Source organism: Choloepus didactylus, chromosome 16, assembly GCF_015220235.1.
Source record: "Choloepus didactylus isolate mChoDid1 chromosome 16, mChoDid1.pri, whole genome shotgun sequence".
Taxonomy (NCBI): domain Eukaryota; kingdom Metazoa; phylum Chordata; class Mammalia; order Pilosa; family Megalonychidae; genus Choloepus; species Choloepus didactylus.
In genome coordinates this window covers 18,280,929-18,300,812 of record NC_051322.1, presented here as the reverse complement: position 1 = coordinate 18,300,812, position 19,884 = coordinate 18,280,929, and the positions used below count along the sequence as shown (strand labels likewise).

The following is a 19,884-nucleotide window of genomic DNA, read 5'->3' as shown; positions in this document are numbered from 1 at the left end:
TGTACCAATGACTAAAAATAAGTACTATTTGACAGCCTTTTGTGTGGCTGTCTGCTTTTTAAAAATTTCTCATCTTGCTTCTTTCGGCATTTGCATTTTTTATTGTGACAGTGTTCAATTGCCCCAAAGCAAGATAGCATCTGTAGTTCTAGCCACAGTGTACTGGAGTACTTATTTTCCCATACTTTCACCAGGAACTAGGCATGATGGAATTATTTTGTTTTCCTATCTTATAAGAGAAAATTGGTGTTTTATTATTGTGATAAGTAATATATCCCAAGAGTTAGCATCTTATTGTTTATTGTTCCAAGACAAAGAAGAGTGTCCCTTGATTTCAAAAGTAAGCTATTCCACGCTGCTCCTAGAATACTGAGCAGTATTAATAATGGACATAATGTTTCCTCAGTGGACCTCTGCTTGCCCTGTAGCTCACTGTTAGTGGCAGCAGTAAAATCTCTATTCTTCAGCAGAACTTCAGTGTAGTCATGGATTAAATGGAGTACTGCCTTCTGACCTACCCTGTGGAGTCCCCATGGCTTACTAAAACTAGCTGCTACACAGTTGACTTCAGCCCAGATGTATGTGAAGCAAATACCTAGCTGAAGCTTCTTATCTTTGTCTTATCACCTGTGCTGTATACCTATCAAGATCTTTTAAGATATTTTAGGGCATTTGTAGGGCAATTTTTATCCTAAAAGGATAAATAAACAGGGTTCTACCAAAAGACATATTCACCAATATGTCCAAAATTTGTTAAAAGTACTATGTTTATGTTTCTAAAAAGTCAGAATGCAAACTTGGCCTTTAAAAAATATCTATCAAACCTTGCTGTGCATACCATATCATGCTGGAAATTTATGAAAATAGTCACATCTTCTATTTTTATTTTTCTTCTATTCCAATCATTATATGTAAAAAGGACCTACATGGGCTTAGATTTAAAGAATTTTGTTAATTGATCAAATTGCAACAATTGTACAGAGTTAGGGTAGGAGGGAATGAGTTTGTATATTGATAGCTCTATTCTAATTTAAGCCATTAATTAGAACAAAACATTCTTTAATAGAACTGTGGATAAAACTGTGAAATTAAGGCACAGCCATGGTTGATATTATATTAAATGTTAGCATATTGGAATGGCAATGCTATTCTTTTTTTAATGCAATTTTATTGAGATATATTCACATACCATACAATTCTGTCCTTTTAAAGCACTTTTAAAGTTTACTTTAATATTTTACCATCCTGTTTGAATTTTTTTTTTCCTTGCTTCTTGAAAAAATAAGAACACTGGGATTTTATAATGTTTCTTCATTCCTACTTCCAGACAAATGTTTTGATTGCCAGAGTGATTTTTGTAAACCTTCCTGTTGTTGTATCTCTCAGTGCTCTTCTCTGTGTTGAACAATAGTGATAGAAAACTCATTGTCTATTTGTAGCAGAATGTTAGCTTGGTCGATTTGCCAAAATTTCCTGCTATTGTGAGCTGTAAGGGTTAGAGGGATTTGGATGTATTTAGCAAAAATATAGAAAATGTTGACAGGTGGTTATTACCAACTGAATTCAGGGTAGATAATAATACTTCCAGAGATGGAAGGTAGAAGAAGGGATTTGGAGGACAGTGATACTTTAACTGCCTCTGTAATGTTTGTTTTATTTTTTTGATGAATGAAGATTTGAAGCAAATATGGCAAATTGTTCATATCTGTTTGACCTGGATTGTGAATACATGGTTGTCTGATGTGAATACATTGGTGGCTGTCATTTTTTATATTCTCCTACTGTGGTAGTGTGAATAAATAGTGAAAAACATGTTCTTGTTATTTTCAGAAAGAAATTCGTAGCTCCTTGGTTCTTTCAATGTTGCAACAGATGTTAATGGAAGATAAGGCAGATTTGGTACGAGAAGCTGTGATCAAAAGCCTTGGCATCATTATGGGATACATTGATGACCCAGACAAATACCAACAGGTATGTTTTTCAGACTGAACCTCATTTACCCCATTATAAAATTGAGTTATTCCAGGTCTCAGATCAGATACTAGATAATCTGTAGTAAAAGTGGTAGGTATGTCACCTTTAATCGGTTGATGTTAGCTTATAGCTGCCTAGTTTCAATTCTGCAGCTCAGGGGAAGGAAAGTTATGATTCATTTATAGTGCCTGTCATAGCCGTTGTAGCAGGAAATCAACTGCAAGCATTCCGTGTTTACCATCCCTTCTCTTTGGTTTGTTTGTCAATGGATAGGTGATTTTTTTTAAAGAAAATTAGAAAGGTAGGATTATGGATGGTTTTATTTCTTGCTTAATATTTTCTAAATTTACTGGAGTGTATATTGCTTTTAACTAAGTTTTTAAGAGTTTATTCTTTTAAAAATTTACATTTTGCCTATCTCCTTTTGGCAGGGTTTTGAATTACTGCTCTCAGCCTTGGGTGATCCCTCAGAAAGAGTAGTTAGTGCAACACATCAAGTATTTTTACCAGCATATGCTGCCTGGACTACAGAACTTGGAAATTTACAGTCTCATCTTATACCTACATTGCTGAATAAGATTGAAAAACTTCTCAGGGTAGGTGCTTCCTTTATTTATACAGCGTGTAGAAATTTAAAAGGTCTGTTCTGAATCATCTTGGAAGAATGTTGGGCAGCAGAGACCAAAAGTACCACTTAGTTGAGCATTCTAATAATTATCGGTTAAAGATTCTTGGGATGAAGCCAAGAGAGATTTGAGGAAGTTTTGCTTTGCTGAAACTGGATGAGACAGGCATGATCTGAGTTTGTTAGCTGCCATAGCACATTCATGGAAGTAACTGGTGTGTTATTCAGAAAGCCAGCTCTTTCTTATCTTTTGAAGACTTAAATATTTTACTTGAAGTATTAACTCCAGTTCTCAGAATGGAGAACTAAAAATGAGTCTCTAGAGCTTTCTTATTAACAAGGTGTCAAACTTGCTCTAGCTGTGTTTATTTCACTGCAGTGTTTCATTTGCTCACATTTTATTTTATTTATTTATTTATTTATTGGGTCCCAAACAGGGGCTTAAACCCTGGACTCTCACATTTTAAAATGAACTTTTCATTTTTCTCAACTAAAAGATTGAAGAAAAGTTGAAAAACCTATAGAAACTTCTTGATCTAATTTTGATCTTGATCTAATCTTGATCTAAAGGAAAAAAGTTACCTTTTTCAAGCTAGAAGAGAAATTAATGTATCTTTAATGCCTATTATGTACTATTAAGGTTGATACTTCATATATAAAATACCCTATTTCATTCTCATAATCCTTTGAGTTGTATTCTATTTTTTTATGTTGAAACTGAGACTTATTGATTAAATAACTTGCCCAGGGTCCCTCAGCTGTCTGACTTCCAACCCAGAATTTTAAAGGCATCTGTAAAGCATTACAACTACTCTGTAGATGGTCTCATATGTATCCACGCGTATTTTTTTAATTTAAAAATTAGACTGTTCTTTATATAAATTTCAAATGAGTATTTTACAAAAATGTAAACAGGCAGCTGGGCTGAAATGCCTCTTTTTATGAAACCTAGAGAATTTTTTTTTTAAGTGTTTGCATTCCTTCTATCTGAGAATTATCCATACTTAGTTTTTCTTGTTCCATTTTGTAACATTGCTAATTCTACATTGCCACTAAAAGTATCTGCAGTATTCAGCATAGATTGTAATTCTTCCATGAAGAAATTAATTAATTTAGAACGTGATAGTAACTAACTCTTATCTAAGGTACATGTGAAACTTGTTTTCTAATGTAGTGAAGACATCTCAAGTGGTTGAACAGCAATGAACACTTTCGCCATTACTTATCCTATTTTTCACTTTACTATTTAGTTTCTATGTACCTTACTGATCTTTTACTTTTTTGTTGTTTTTGTCTCTTTCTTTTGTTCCCTTTTTAAGTTTCTTCTCCTATATTTTATTTATACATTGAATTATATAAAGTGTTTTCAGTGTTGGCAAATACAGATGTCACCAAATCTATAAAAGGAGATAGGAAGCGGGAGAGGGAAGTAAAAGGATTGCTGCTGATTTATGAGAGTTTATAATGATCCTATAGCTCACTTTAATTTCTTTACCCTGACTTATAAAATTTCAAGAGACCCTCCCAAAAGGGAAAAAAGAAAAAAAAAAAAAGCATTATAGGACATTTCCTACAAGTGGAAATGACTGATGTTCACCTTAAAGCTTTCCAAATAAAAGATTCTGTTCCTCCTGCACTGCCTTAGTACTTCTTCATATTTTCACATATTTAGAGATATTAAAGAAAGATACGTGTACATTTCCATTATGTCTTATGCTGTGACTCCAACATAGAGGTCCTTAAATATTTTATTGTTGGCCACAAAAAGGAAGAACATCATAAATACAATTAGCGATATAATTTCAAAAGACTAAAATTAGCTTCCACATCCTTATGTTTCAGGAAGGAGAGCACGGGCTGGATGAACATAAGCTCCACATGTATCTTTCTGCCTTGCAGTCCTTGATTCCTTCACTCTTTGCATTAGTGCTACAGAATGCACCTTTCTCAAGCAAAGCCAAGCTTCATGGTGAAGTGCCACACATAGAAGGTACTGAACTTAAATTCTAGAAGGCAGATGTAGAATATTAACAGTTTAGCTTCCCAAATAATTGTTTTGATTAAAATTTGAAAAAATCACTTTGTATGATGGCATCATTACTAAAATATATATGTGCAATCTCATGATCACAGATTATATGATAACCAAGATAAACTATGTGGCTTCATCTTTTATGGATAAACCGCATTGTATTATTTTGTAATATGTATGCTTTTTTTCCTTTTTTTCCATTCTTAATCTATAGTAATCTCTAAATACTAATCTATAGTCCTATGGTGCCACTAAAATAGAGTTTTTTTAGGGGCTGGAATAAGTGTTTCCTTCCATGAATAGATCTGAGTCAAGAAAAGACTCCCTTAATAGTTTCTAGTGCCTTTTTTATTTTCTTCTTCCCAGATGTTTCATCTCATTTCCGATAGGGGAAGGTAAATGTAATTACTTTTTCCTCCTATGTCCTTTATATAGAGGAATATAAGCGTATGCAGTAGAATTTTCTTTTTTCCAAAATAAGGAACATGACTTATTTTCAGAAATACATGAAATTGATAGTTGGCGACCAGTATTTTCTTCTCTCTCTGTCCAGTTTACTAGTAAGTTATTCTTGATACATGGCAATTGATTTCCCCATGACACCTAATCCCTGGGATAAATGGCTATAGACAAGCTATTGCTATTGCTATGCATGAGATCCCTTTGCAGCTTTTTCAGATTTGTGAAATCACCCATGCCTCTTAATGGTTCTGGTAGACAGTTATAATATCAAGAACATCAACAGACACTTAATATTTTAGGATTGCAGGCGTTCAAATAAAACTAACTGTGGGTTACCTGTAATCATTGGAATATGAAACATTGTGTCCAAGGATATATGAAGCCACAGAATAAACATGGTGTTGGGATATCAATTTTATTTGGAGAATTGAAAGTAGATGGGGTGGAGTTAGTTTAGTATTTTAAAATGATATTATTGAGGCGATTGCAAATTCAAACTTGTATGATAAGACTTCATAAAGTACTACCGCTAAGACCTCAGGATCTGCCCCTTTATTCATTTAGGCATTCATCTGCCTAGGAGTTTTCCTATCTTTCTAATGCCCTCTCTTTCTCCTTCTTCCTTTCTATCATTCATTCATTTATTTATTCAACAAATAATTATTGAATGTCAATTTTTGCCAAGCATTGTGCTAGAGAAGAGATATAGAAGCTTCAAAATGACTCCTTTTGGTTGTCAGATCCTACACATAGTCCTTCTAATGTTTATGTGACCTTTTCTTGTGATTGTCTTCATCATATCAGAAATAATTTTTATTTTCAGTTCTTCTTGATTTAATTTGACTCCCTAACTTTAATAGTAACTATAAAAGTTAATGTTATTATACCTCAGGATAAAATTATAAATGAGAATTTATTATTTCCTTATTTAGGATATATATCTATATCTGTATCTGTCTACCTATCCAAACATACATAAAATAATTTGGGTATAATTTATTATAAGTGAAGATTTATTTGTTTTCTCATAAATGATGGGAATCTACACAAATATTTATATTACCTATTTATTCCACAATGTTAACTAACATTTATGTTAGGCCCTGTTTTAGACACTAGAGATACAGTCATAAACAAAATAGACAAAATCTCTGCCATCATAAAGCTTACGTCCTAGTGAGGGGAAATACTGTGAAAGATTCATAACAACTGTTATTTTCTTGATAATTGTGTTTAATTTTGTTGATAAAATGCTCATATTTTGCCAGTCTGGTAAAATGGAATTCTTGGGACTTTCTGTGTTTTTAAGACAGATGCTCAAATTTTTAAAAATCATTGCTACACAGAATAATGCTTTGAGGCTCTTGAACCATTCTGTTGTTTATCTGTAGTAATAGCTGAGTTATCCAAGGGATAATTTGTTTCCTGACATCATTTTGCTTTTATTTGATTTAGCCTTACATCTTTGGACACCACATTTCCTATAGTAAATCTCAATGTATCTATTTCACTTTTGACCACTCCATTATTTTTCAGTAATTCATCATCATTTTGAAGGATTAGCATTCATTCTACTTGAGTAGCAAATTGTGAGCACTATAATAGAATTTTGTTTGAATTTCTATCACATATCCTTTGATGTGATAGAGAAATAAGAAGTGCTAATATCCCTCACTATCCAAATATGTTCAATTCCTGGATTGAGATAGTAAAAATACAAGTAGAGAGCTCAGATAGTGAGAAATACCACGTATCTTAGTTTGCCAGGGCTGCTGTAAAAAATACCACAGACTAGTTGGCGTAAACAACAGGAATTTATTGTCCTGTTGGAATAGTTTTGGAACTAGAAGTCCAACATCAGAGTGTTGTCAGGATTGTGCTTTCTCTGATGTCTGTAGCATTCTGGTGGCAGCTTGCCAGCAATTCCTAACACAATCTCCTTCCTTCACATTGCTCTCTGTCTTCTGTCTCCTACTGACTGTGTCCAAATAGTCTCTGCTTTGAGACACCAGTCATATTGGATTAAGGCCAACACTGATTTAGATAGGACTCATCTTAACCAATAATATCTTCTAAGATCCTGTTTACAAATGGGTTCACATCACAGGACCAGGGGTTAGGACTTGAACATATACTTGTGAGGGACACGATTCAATCCATAACACCATGTTTTTCAAATTTGTTTGTTTGTTTGTTCATTGTAATAGCAAATTGGAGAGTTCAAGTAACAAAGTATTTAATCCAAAAATTTCTGAATCTATTTAATTCTTGAGTTCAGATAGCCAAGGATAACCTTTATCTGTAATTAGTATATTGTTAAAAACCTGGTGCAGCTCAAGAAGATAGTAACATTTTAATTTTGTCTTTGGTCTGAGCATTTTTTAATTAGGTGCTCTTTCTATTTCTCTTATGTTTAATAATTATCACTGAGTCATTAATAGGTTTCATGAAAATGCTACATCCATTTTTGTGTTTTTAAGGTGTTTGCCTCTATGTAGGAGTTGTTGGTCCATTAAGGTTTTCTTTGATTAACAATTAATGAGCCATTAGTGTGCATTATTCATTTAATAGCCATCCAAAAAGTATTCCCTTAATTACCTGGCATCTAATTACTATCTATTTAATGATATGGTTAAACTTTTTACAGTATAACAGTAGGCATTCATGTTTTATTTTTTTAAAATTTTTTAGAAAATTTTTTTATTTTTTAGAAATTTTTAAAAAATTTCTCCCCAAATTTAAAATATGTTATATGGTCCTTTGTTATATTTACAATATGGTTTGCCTTATGATCGTTGGCTTTACCATTTTATATTGTTAATGTTTATCAAATTAAGAAAATTTAAAAAACAAAGCAGTTAATATTGGAGATTAAATACTAAAGAAACCTGTTCAGCTCAAGCTTTAACATATTTTGTCATTATTCTATGATATGTTAAACCATTTTTCCTTGCTGTTAACCTATTAGTTTCTTACTTCCTGAAGAAAAACACATTTTATGATGGTTACTTTTTCACTGATGTCAAGTCTAAGGGAAGTATAAGTATTTCTAATTTTTTAAACCAAATTCAAATTTGTATTTTATCCAAGATTCTCATATTTGAGCCAATTTTAATTTAATGTAAATGAAAATTTATTCGTTATTAACAGATTGTCATGGCAGTATTTGTTTATTAATTTCATAGTCTCATAAAATCTTAAAATTTGAGATTTGTTAGTTTGTTTGCATGTGACCAGAATTCATTTCATAAATGTCTTTTCTAAATGATTTGATTAATATGTTTCAGTTTTATATTTAAAGTTCATAATATCAAGGGGAAAGTGCCTTATTTCCCTTTTGACAGAATAGCTAAATACCCAAACTGCCACTTTCCATGTGACTTATTTTACTTCTATTATTTATAGTAACTAGGTTCCCTCGGCCTATGTCGCCTCTTCAAGATGTGTCTACTATTATTGGAAGTCGTGAGCAATTGGCAGTGCTACTACAGCTTTATGATTACCAGCTGGAACACGAGGGTACAACAGGCTGGGAGAGTTTACTATGGGTTGTCAATCAATTGTAAGTTATTAACTGGATTCATCTGGTGCACTTATATCAGTTGAATGGCGGATAACTCATTGTATTTAACTGAGGGGCAAAAAAAACTATTAAAAATATAACATGGCATCATCTATGGTAAGCTTCCTTAAGAGAGGAGATTTACACCACTGGTTATGTAGTTATTTATCTATAAGGATGATTCTGCTATATTATGCCAATAGGACCTATCTGCTGCCTTCTTTGTTCAGTAGTCGTGATGGATTTTAAACTAGCACATGTCTAGACTTCTCATTTTTGAGGCTTAAGTGGATGCAATGTTTGTTTTCTTTTGTGTGAAGCTTAACTGAAATTTGATCCATAATCTGAGTCTCATTAACACCAGACTCAAAACTCTACCATTCAGGTTCCATATATTTTATAATAAGCAGTTAAAATTTTACTTTAAGAAGTTTGTAGAATAGAATGTAACCTTAAGCTTTTTCACAAGGTCCAAAATAACTCCTTTGTTTTCAAATTTTACTGACGGTAAGGAGCAAAACAGAAGAGGTTGTTGGATTTGATTGTTTCAAAATTGGCAAGAACACCACAATTTACATGTACTCTCAGCCTATTTTTCTTTCCTTTCATGTTCAGGTTGCCACAACTTATAGAAATAGTTGGCAAAATTAATGTTACTTCAACTGCCTGTGTCCATGAATTCTCCAGATTTTTCTGGCGCCTTTGCCGGACATTTGGCAAAATTTTTACAAACACTAAGGTAAAAATTTTTATTCCATGTTTTCTTATATGCAAGAGACATAGAAATGTAATGTGTTAAGGCTGTGACAGAGCAAATAAAAATATGAGCACTTCCTTTACTCTAATTAGCTTTGAATATCTCAGAATAATATGACAGTAAAAGAAAATTCCAGGTGGTAATAGTCTTAACTTTATTGATTCTCAGATGATTTTGACTAAACTTAGTTTGTATCCAGAATTGGACGTAAGGTCTACTCACTGTGGATATCTCAGAGGTTTTTGGCATAGGAAGTAGCAGCTAGGGACACCAACTGCAGTCCTTTGGATATGCCACTGGTACTTTACCCCCTATGAAGGTTCAGGAAGCAGCTGTTTCCTCAGGACACTTTGCTCAAAACCTCAGGCGATTGTGGAACCGCAGCAGCTTAAATGTAAGACTTGCTATAATGATTCTGCCTCTTAGAAATCATGTACCCTTGAATTAAATACTCCATATTTCCATCACTACCAAAAGTGTTACTTGTCACATTTGCATATACAAGTTATTTTGTAGTTTTAGGTATTAAAATTAGATTGTCCTTAGATCCTAATTTCTTCTTGAATCCTGTTAAACCATTGACTCATTGCATATTGTTAAGCCAGTTCTTTAGAGACCTAATAAAAATATAGAAAGATGTTGTTCTAATCAAAATTTAAAGGTAAGTGTTTTAAGTATCACATTTAACTTTAGTGTAATGCTTTACTATTAAACAGTAGCTATTGAAACATTTAAAGTAAAACAGTATGGGATAGTGGACTGGGCAAAATTCAGAAGACTTGGGTTATGGCCTTGTTATCTGTTGACTAATGTTTGTGACCTTTATTAAATAAGTTAATTTTCTGGGCTTAGTCTTCTCATGTGTGGAATCAGTAAATTATTTAGTGTCTTTTAATTCTGTAGATTAATCATTTAATTACTCCTCAATATAAGCTGAATATGTAAATTTTAAGTATAATATGCCTGACCTACCTGGTAAGAGGGAAGAACCAGAACTCAATGTTACTATAGAAAAAACAAGAACATTTTACACTTTCCACAAGAATTTAATTGTTAAACAAATATAATTTAATTTTACTGTATGAAGACTGGCAAGAGTTGTTGGACATCTCCAAAAAAAGTAGCTATTTAAAAAAAAACAAACAAAAAAGTGGGAGCCAACTTGAGCACTTAACAGTAGGTGGTTGATTTCAGTAGCTTGAGATCTGAAATCTATGGTAACTTCAATAATAAAAAATTGAAACAAGCTTTTGCTCTAACTTAAAATATTAAAGTCTGTATTTGATGTTTAAATTTTGAGGAAGTTACTATAAAACACAATCTAGTCATGGATATCACAATTAATCTGTGATTTATTGAACACCCTAAATAACTGGAATTTCCTTTTTATTCCTTTCAAATGCAGCCAACTGTTTGTTTCAAAAATTCTAATCATGTGATATCTACCTAAATAATGCTTTCTATCACTAAGTTCATATTTAAGAGGCAGTGATTTCAAGCATTAAAAATAATCTTGGTAATTATTTTAATTTAGTGAAGGAAACTAAAGACTATTCAGAAGATACTTGTTGACTTGCATTGGTTTTAAAATGTGGTATCCTTAAAAGCTTTATTTTCAGTAACTTGACTCTTCTTTTATCTTAAGCCTTTAGATTAAGATTATTACATTTCTGACCATTTGCATCAATGCTCTGAAGCAAAATAAATAAATAAATAGCAGCAGCAGCAATAGTAGCAGCAGCAGTAACAGTAGCAAACATTAGAATTATTTAATCGTTTATTGTCCTTTGCACCTGAGACATTTTGGATCTATTTTTGGGTTACTTAGGTAAAACCTCAATTCCAGGAGATTTTAAGACTGTCTGAAGAAAATATTGGTAAGTTGTTCATTGTTATGTTTAAAAACAATTGAATCTCTTTACTTAGAAAAATACAGTATTTAGTATATATGAATTGTATAAGTAAACTAGCAAGCAAGTGCATTTGATAAAGCTTATATTAAGGAGTTCTTGGTTTTTTAATTGTGTCACATCTAATAGCCTTCCCATGAGGTGGTACTGGAATTAATCCTTCTCCATTTGACTTTAAACATCTACCTCCATTGTATCTAAATTGACCTAGGGCTGAACTTCTCAAAAGGCATACTTGTACCTTTGGAGGTTTGAAGTGGCATATTCAAGACACTGGAAATTACAAACTAAATATGAATCTAATTAAATATTCATGATTTAAAACTTTTAAAAATTAAAACAAATACTCTGGAAAATATTCAAGATATACATAACATTTAGTTTTTTAATTAAACAATGAATTTCAAAGAAATCACTAGCTTAAGTGGGCAACCCCAGCACCTCTATTGAGCGTTTTCACACATCTGTCTTGAGAAGACATCATTACAGCATCATTGGCCTAATAACTTATTTATGTTGTGTCTCTGTGTATTTTTCTAGTTTCTGGGGGGAAAAAAACTGTAGAAAACATCAAAAGAAGAAATTTATAAGCCCCAAGCCTATTTTTTAATTAGAGACATTTCCTTTAGAAAATAGAGTTCCCATTTACCACCTCCCTATTATTAACACCTGGCTTTAGTGTAGTGCACTTGTTACAATTGATGAAGCAATATTATTATAATTGTACTATTAACTATAGCCCATGGTTTACGTTAGGATTCACAGTTGGTGTTGTAGAGTCCTATGGTTTGTTGTGTTTTTAAAATTGGAATTCTAGTAACATATATACAACCTTAAATTTCCCCTTTTAACCACATTCCAGTATATAATGCAGTGAATTATGAATTATTGTGAATTATGTTCACAATGTTGTGCTACCATCACCACCATCCATTACCTAAACTTTTATAATACCTCAAATAGAAACTCCATACCATTTAAGCATTAACTCCCTATTCCCTACCTATACCCCAGCCTCCAGAAACTGTATTCTACTTTCTGACTCTGTGAATTTGTTTATTCTAACTAATTCATATCAGCAAGATCATACAATATTTGTCCTTTTGGGTCTGGCTTATTTCATGCAACATGATGTTTTCAAGGTTCATCCATGTTATAACACGTAGCAAAACTCCATTCCTTTTTATAGCTGAACAATATTCCATTGTGTATACATACTACATTTTTTTTATCCATTTTTCTGGTAATGGACACTTGAGTCATTTCAATCTTTTGGCAATTCTGAATAATGCCACTGTGAACATTGGTGTGCAAATATCTCGAGTCCCTGCTTTCAGTTCTTTCAAGTATATACCTAGTAGTGGGATTGCCAGGTCAAATGGTAGTTCTATACCCAACTTCCTGAGGAACTACCGAACTGCCTTCCATAGCAGCTGTACCATTTCAATTGTTCAGGCTAGAACTTCCCATCAACAGTGAGTGAGTGTCCCTATTTCTCTACATCCTCTCCAACACTTGTTATATTCTGTTTTTTTAATCATAGCCATTCTAGTATGTATGAAATGGTGTATCATTTTGGTTTTCATTTGCATTTCCTTGATGGCTAATGGTGTTGAGCATATTTTCATTTGCTTTTTGGCCGTTTTATGTCTTCTTTGAAAAATGTCTATTTAAATCTTTTACTGATTTTTTTAATTGGGTTTGTCTTTTTGTTGTTGAGTTGTAGGATTTCTTTATATATTGTTGATGTTAAACCTTTACCAGATATGTGGTTTCCAAATATTTTCTCCATGTGGGTTGTCTTATTACTTTCATGGTAAAGTCCTTTGATATACAAAAGCTTTTAATTTTTTTTTTTTTAATTCAGTTTTATTGAAATATATTCACAAACCATACAGTCATCCATGGTATACAATCAACTGTTCACAGTATGATCATATAGTTATGCGTTCATCACCACAATCTATTTCTGAACATTTTCCTTACATCAGAAAGAATCAGAATAAGAATAAAAAATAAAAGTGAAAAGAGAATACCCAAACCATCCCCCCATCCCACCCTATTTGTCATTTAGTTTTTACTCCCATTTTTCTACTGATTTTTTTTCAATTTTTTAACTTTGTTTATCAAAAAATTAAAAACAAACAGGCAAACAACAACCAAAAAAACCCCACAACATTTCAAACAAAGCAATGGATTAAGGAAAACAAATAACCTAAAATAACTACTTTGCTTCCAATATGTTCCTACCATACCCCAAGAAAATTAACAACCCCTAAGAAAACAAAGGAATAAGAGAAAAAAAAAAAACCTAAAATAACTCTATTGCTTCCGACATGATCTTACTATATCCAAGAAAGTTTACAAACCATAATCATTCCTGAGCATTCCCATAACATTGAGATTACCCTCCATAGTTTATCTGTTCTTATTAGATTATCATTCCCCCTCCACTAATTGGTATCTCTAGGTCCCCTACATTCTACAGTATAAAACATTGTACATTTTTCACAGAATTCACATTAGTGGTAACATACAATATCTCTCTTTTTGTGCCTGGCTTATTTTGCTCAGCATTATGTCTTTTTTTTTTTTTTTTTTTTTTTAATCTTCATTTTATTGAGATATATTCATATACCACGCAGTCATACAAAACAAATCGTACTTTCGATTGTTCACAGTACCATTACATAGTTGTACATTCATCACCCAAATCAATCCCTGACACCTTCATTAGCACACACACAAGAATAACAAGAATAATAATTAGAGTGAAAAAGAGCAATTGAAGTAAAAAAGAACACTGGGTACCTTTGTCTGTTTGTTTCCTTCCCCTATTTTTCTACTCATCCATCCATAAACTAGACAAAGTGGAGTGTGGTCCTTATGGCTTTCCCAATCCCCTTGTCACCCCTCATAAGCTACATTTTTATACAACTGTCTTCGAGATTCATGGGTTCTGGGTTGTAGTTTGATAGTTTCAGGTATCCACCACCAGCTACCCCAATTCTTTAGAACCTAAAAAGGGTTGTCTAAAGTGTGCGTAAGAGTGCCCACCAGAGTGACCTCTCGGCTCCTTTTGGATTCTCTCTGCCACTGAAGCTTATTTCATTTCCTTTCACATCCCCCTTTTGGTCAAGAAGATGTTCTCCGTCCCACGATGCCAGGTCTACATTCCTCCCCGGGAGTCATATTCCACGTTGCCAGGGAGATTCACTCCCCTGGGTGTCTGATCCCACGTAGGGGGGAGGGCAGTGATTTCACCTTTCAAGTTGGCTTAGCTAGAGAGACAGGGCCACATCTGAGCAACAAAGAGGCATTCAGGAGGAGGCTCTTAGGCACAACCATAGGGAGGCCTAGCCTCTCCTTTGCAGCAACCGTCTTCCCAAGGGTAAAACCTGTGGTAGAGGGCCCAACCCATCAAACCACCAGTCCCCTATGTCTGTGGTCATGTTAGCAACCATGGAGGTGGGGTAGGCGAATACCCCTGCATTCTCCACAGGCTCCTCAAGGGGGCACTACATCTTTTTTTTTCTCCTTGGTTTTTTTTTTTTTTTTTAACTTTCCCTTCTTTTTTAAATCAACTGTATGAAAAAAAAGTTAAAAAGAAAACAAACATACAATAAAGGAACATTTCAAAGAGACCATAACAAGGGAGTAAGAAAAAGACAACTAACCTAAGATAACTGCTTAACTTCCAACATGTTCCTACTTTACCCCAAGAAAGTTACCTAATATAGCAACATTTCTGTGAACTTGCTCCTACTATATCCATCAGAAATTAACAGACCATAGTCATTCCTGGGCATCCCCAGAACGTTAAATAGCTTATCTGTTCTTCTTGGATTATTGTTCCCCCTTCCTTAATTGCTCTCTATTGCTAGTTCCCCTACATTCTACATTATAAGCCATTTGTTTTACATTTTTCAAAGTTCACATTAGTGGTAGCATATAATATTTCTCTTTTTGTGCCTGGCTTATTTCGCTTAGCATTATGTCCTCAAGGTTCATCCATGTTGTCATATGTTTCACGAGATCGTTCCTTCTTACTGCCGCGTAGTATTCCATCGTGTGTATATACCACATTTTATTTATCCACTCATCTGTTGAAGGACATTTGGGTTGTTTCCATCTTTTGGCAATTGTGAATAATGCTGCTATGAACATTGGCGTGCAGATATCTGTTCGTGTCACTGCTTTCCGATCTTCCGGGTATATACCGAGAAGTGCAATCGCTGGATCGAATGGTAACTCTATATCTAGTTTTCTAAGGAACTGCCAGACTGACTTCCAGAGTGGCTGAACCATTATACAGTCCCACCAACAGTGAATAAGAGTTCCAATTTCTCCACATCCCCTCCAGCATTTGTAGTTTCCTGTTTGTTTAATGGCAGCCATTCTAACCGGTGTTAGATGGTATCTCATTGTGGTCTTAATTTGCATCTCTCTAATAGCTAGTGAAGCTGAACATTTTTTCATGTGTTTCTTGGCCATTTGTATTTCCTCTTCAGAGAACTGTCTTTTCATATCTTTTGCCCATTTTATAATTGGGCCGACTGTACTATTGTCATTGAGTTGTAGGATTTCTTTATATATGCAAAATATCAGTCTTCTGTCAGATACATGGTTTCCAAAAATTTTTTCCCATTGAGTTGGCTGCCTCTTTACCTTTTTGAGAAATTCCTTTGAGGTGCAGAAACTTCTAAGCTTGAGGAGTTCCCATTTATCTATTTTCTCTTTTGTTGCTTGTGCTTTTGGTGTAAAGTCTAGGAAGTGGCCGCCTAATACAAGGTCTTGAAGATGTTTTCCTACATTATCTTCTAGGAGTTTTATGGTACTTTCTTTTATATTGAGATCTTTGGTCCATTTTGAGTTAATTTTTGTGTAGGGGGTGAGGTAGGGGTCCTCTTTCATTCTTTTGGATATGGATATCCAACTCTCCCAGCCCCATTTGTTGAAAAGACCATTGTGACTCAGTTCAGTGACTTTGGGGGCCTTATCAAAGATCAGTCGGCCATAGATCTGAGGGTCTGTCTCCGAATTCTCAATTCGATTCCATTGATCTATATGTCTATCTTTGTGCCAGTACCATGCTGTTTTGGCAACTGTGGCTTTATACTAAGCTTCAAAGTCAGGGAGTGTAAGTCCTCCCACTTCATTTTTCTTTTTTAGAGTGTCTTTAGCAATTCGAGGCATCTTCCCTTTCCAAATAAATTTGATAACTAGCTTTTCCAAGTCTGCAAAGTAGGTTGTTGGAATTTTGATTGGGATTGCATTGAATCTGTAGATGAGTTTGGGTAGAATTGACATCTTAATGACATTTAGTCTTCCTATCCAAGAACATGGAATATTTTTCCATCTTTTAAGGTCCCCTTCTATTTCTTTTAGTAGAGTTACGTAGTTTTCTTTGTATAGGTCTTTTACATCTTTGGTTAAGTTGATTCCTAGGTACTTGATTTTTTTAGTTGCTATTGAAAATGGTATCTTTTTCCTGAGTGTCTCTTCAGTTTGTTCATTTCTAGCATATAGAAACATTACTGACTTATGTGCATTAACCTTGTATCCCGCTACTTTGCTAAATTTGTTTATTAGCTCTAGTAGCTGTATCGTCGATTTCTCAGGGTTTTCTAGATATAAGATCATATCATCTGCAAACAATGACAGTTTTACTTCTTCTTTTCCAATTTGGATGTCTTTTATTTCTTTGTCTTGCCGGATTGCCCTGGCTAGCACTTCCAGCACAATGTTGAATAGCAGTGGTGACAGCGGGCATCCTTGTCTTGTTCCTGATCTTAGAGGGAAGGCTTTCAGTCTCTCACCATTGAGTACTATGCTGGCTGTGGGTTTTTCATATATGCTCTTTATCATGTTGAGGAAGTTTCCTTCAATTCCTACCTTTTGAAGTGTTTTTATCAAAAAGGGATGTTGGATTTTGTCAAATGCTTTTTCAGCATGTATTGAGATGATCAATTGATTTTTCCCTTTTGACTTGTTAATGTGTTGTAATACATTGATTGATTTTCTTATGTTGAACCATCCTTGCATGCCTGGAATAAACCCCACTTGGTCATGGTGTATGATTTTTTTAATGTGTCTTTGGATATGATTTGCAAGTATTTTGTTGAGGATTTTTGCATCTATATTCATTAGGGAGATTGGCCGGTAGTTTTCCTTTTTTGTAACATCTTTGCCTGGTTTTGGTATTAGATTGATGTTAGCTTCATAAAATGAGTTAGGTAGAGTTCCATTTTCTTCAATGTTTTGAAAGAGTTTGAGTAAGATTGGTGTCAGTTCTTTCTGGAAAGTTTGGTAGAATTCCCCTGTGAAGCCATCTGGCCCTGGGCATTTATTTGTGGGAAGATTTTTGATGACTGATTGGATCTCTTTGCTTGTGATGGGTTGGTTGAGGTCTTCTGTTTCTTCTCTGGTCAGTCTAGGTTGTTCATATGTTTCCAGGAAATTGTCCATTTCCTCTACATTATCCAGTTTGTTGCCATACAGTTGTTCATAGTATCCTCTTATAATTTTTTTAATTTCTTCAGGATCTGCAGTTATGTCACCGTTTTCATTCATTATTTTGTTTATATGGGTCTTCTCTCTTTTTGATTTTGTCAGTCTAGCTAGGGGCTTGTCAATCTTGTTGATCTTCTCAAAGAACCAACTTTTGGTGATATTTATCCTCTCTATTGTTTTTTTGTTCTCTATGTCGTTTATTTCTGCTTTAATCCTTGTTATTTCTTTTCTTCTACTTGGTTTAGGATTGGTTTGCTGTTCATTTTCTAGCTTCTTCAGTTGATCCATTAGTTCTTTGATTTTGGCTCTTTCTTCCTTTTTAATATATGCGTTTAGTGCTATAAATTTCCCCCTTAGCACTGCTTTTGCTGCATCCCATAGGTTTTGGTATGTTGTGTTCTCATTTTCATTCGTCTCTATATATTTAGCAATTTCTCTTGCTATTTCTTCTTTAACCCACTGATTGTTTAGGAGTGTGTTGTTTAACCTCCAGGTATTTGTGAATTTTCTAAGTCTCTGATGGTTATTGACTTCTAATTGTATTCCATTGTGGTCAGAGAATGTGCTTTGAATAATTTCAATCTTTTTAAATTTATTGAGGCTTGTTTTATGTCCCAGCATATGATCTATTCTGGAGAAAGTTCCATGAGCACTAGAAAAGTATGTGTATCCTGGTGATTTGGGATGTAATGTCCTGTATATGTCTGTTAAATCTAATTCATTTATCAGATTGTTTAGGTTTTCAATTTCCTTATTGGTCTTCTGTCTGGTTGATCTATCTATAGGAGAGAGTGATGTGTTGAAGTCTCCCACAATTATTGTGGAAACATCAATTGCTTCCTTTAGTTTTGCCAGTGTTTCTCTCATGTATTTTGTGGCACCTTGGTTGGGTGCATAGACATTTACGATTGTTATTTCTTCTTGCTGGATTGCTCCTTTTATTAGTACGTAGTGGCCTTCTTTGTCTCTCAAAACATCCCTGCATTTGAAGTCTATTTTATCTGAGATTAATATTGCTACACCTGCTTTCTTTTGGCTGTAGCTTGCATGAAATATTTTTTTCCATCCTTTCACTTTCAGTTTCTTTGTGTCCCTGTGTCTAAGATGAGTCTCTTGTATGCAACATATTGATGGTTCATTTTTTTTGATCCATTCTGTGAATCTATATCTTTTAATTGGGGAGTTTAATCCATTTACATTCAACGTTATAACTGTGAAGGCATTTCTTGAATCAGCCATCTTATCCTTTGGTTTATGTTTGTCATATTTTTCCCCTCTGTCTATTAATATCCTTTATTGTACCCATACCGAATCTCTTTAGTACTGAACCTTTCTCCAAGTCTCTCTGTCCTGTCTTTGTTTCTCTGTCTGTAGGGCTCCCTTTAGTATCTCCAGTAGGGCAGGTCTCTTGTTAGCATATTCTCTCAGCATTTGTTTGTCTGTGAAAAATTTAAGCTCTCCCTCAAATTTGAAGGAGAGCTTTGTTGGATAAAGTATTCTTGGCTGGAAATTTTTCTCACTCAGAATTTTAAATATATCGTGCCACTGCCTTCTCGCCTCCATGGTGGCTCCTGAGTAGTCACTACTTAATCTTATGCTGTTTCCTTTGTATGTGGTGAATTGCTTTTCTCTTGCTGCTTTCAGAACTTGCTCCTTCTCTTCTGTGTTTGACAGTGTGATCAGTATATGTCTCGGAGTGGGTTTATTTGGATTTATTCTATTTGGGGTTCGCTGAGCATTTATGATTTGTGTATTTATGTTGTTTAGAAGATTTGGGAAGTTTTCCCCAACAATTTCTTTGAATACTCTTCCTAGACCTTTACCCTTTTCTTCCCCTTCTGGGACACCAATGAGTCTTATATTCGGATGTTTCATATTATCTATCATATCCCTGAGGTCCATTTCGATTTTTTCCATTTTTTTCCCCATTCTTTCTTTTATGCTTTCATTTTCCATTCTGTCATCTTCGAGGTCACTGATTCGTTGTTCAACTTCCTCTAGTCTTGTACTATGAGTTTCCAGAATCTTTTTAATTTGGTCAACAGTTTC

The 19,884-nt window shown here is 34.0% G+C and overlaps 1 protein-coding gene across 5 annotated transcripts in view; it reads left to right on the top strand.

Moving 5' to 3' along the window:
- RELCH (RAB11 binding and LisH domain, coiled-coil and HEAT repeat containing) overlaps nucleotides 1-19,884 on the top strand; it is a 131,791-nt gene that overhangs the window by 65,518 nt on the left and 46,389 nt on the right. For all 5 annotated transcript variants that reach the window (XR_005212164.1, XM_037805636.1, XM_037805635.1 and 2 more), the window contains 6 exons: nucleotides 1,831-1,971; nucleotides 2,406-2,570; nucleotides 4,442-4,589; nucleotides 8,499-8,655; nucleotides 9,271-9,394; nucleotides 11,241-11,289. Coding sequence is in view for 4 of the 5 variants with exons in the window: in XM_037805636.1 (XP_037661564.1) it covers nucleotides 1,831-1,971; nucleotides 2,406-2,570; nucleotides 4,442-4,589; nucleotides 8,499-8,655; nucleotides 9,271-9,394; nucleotides 11,241-11,289 (784 nt within the window). In the remaining variant the exon portion in view is untranslated. The remainder of the gene's footprint in view (nucleotides 1-1,830; nucleotides 1,972-2,405; nucleotides 2,571-4,441; nucleotides 4,590-8,498; nucleotides 8,656-9,270; nucleotides 9,395-11,240; nucleotides 11,290-19,884) is intronic.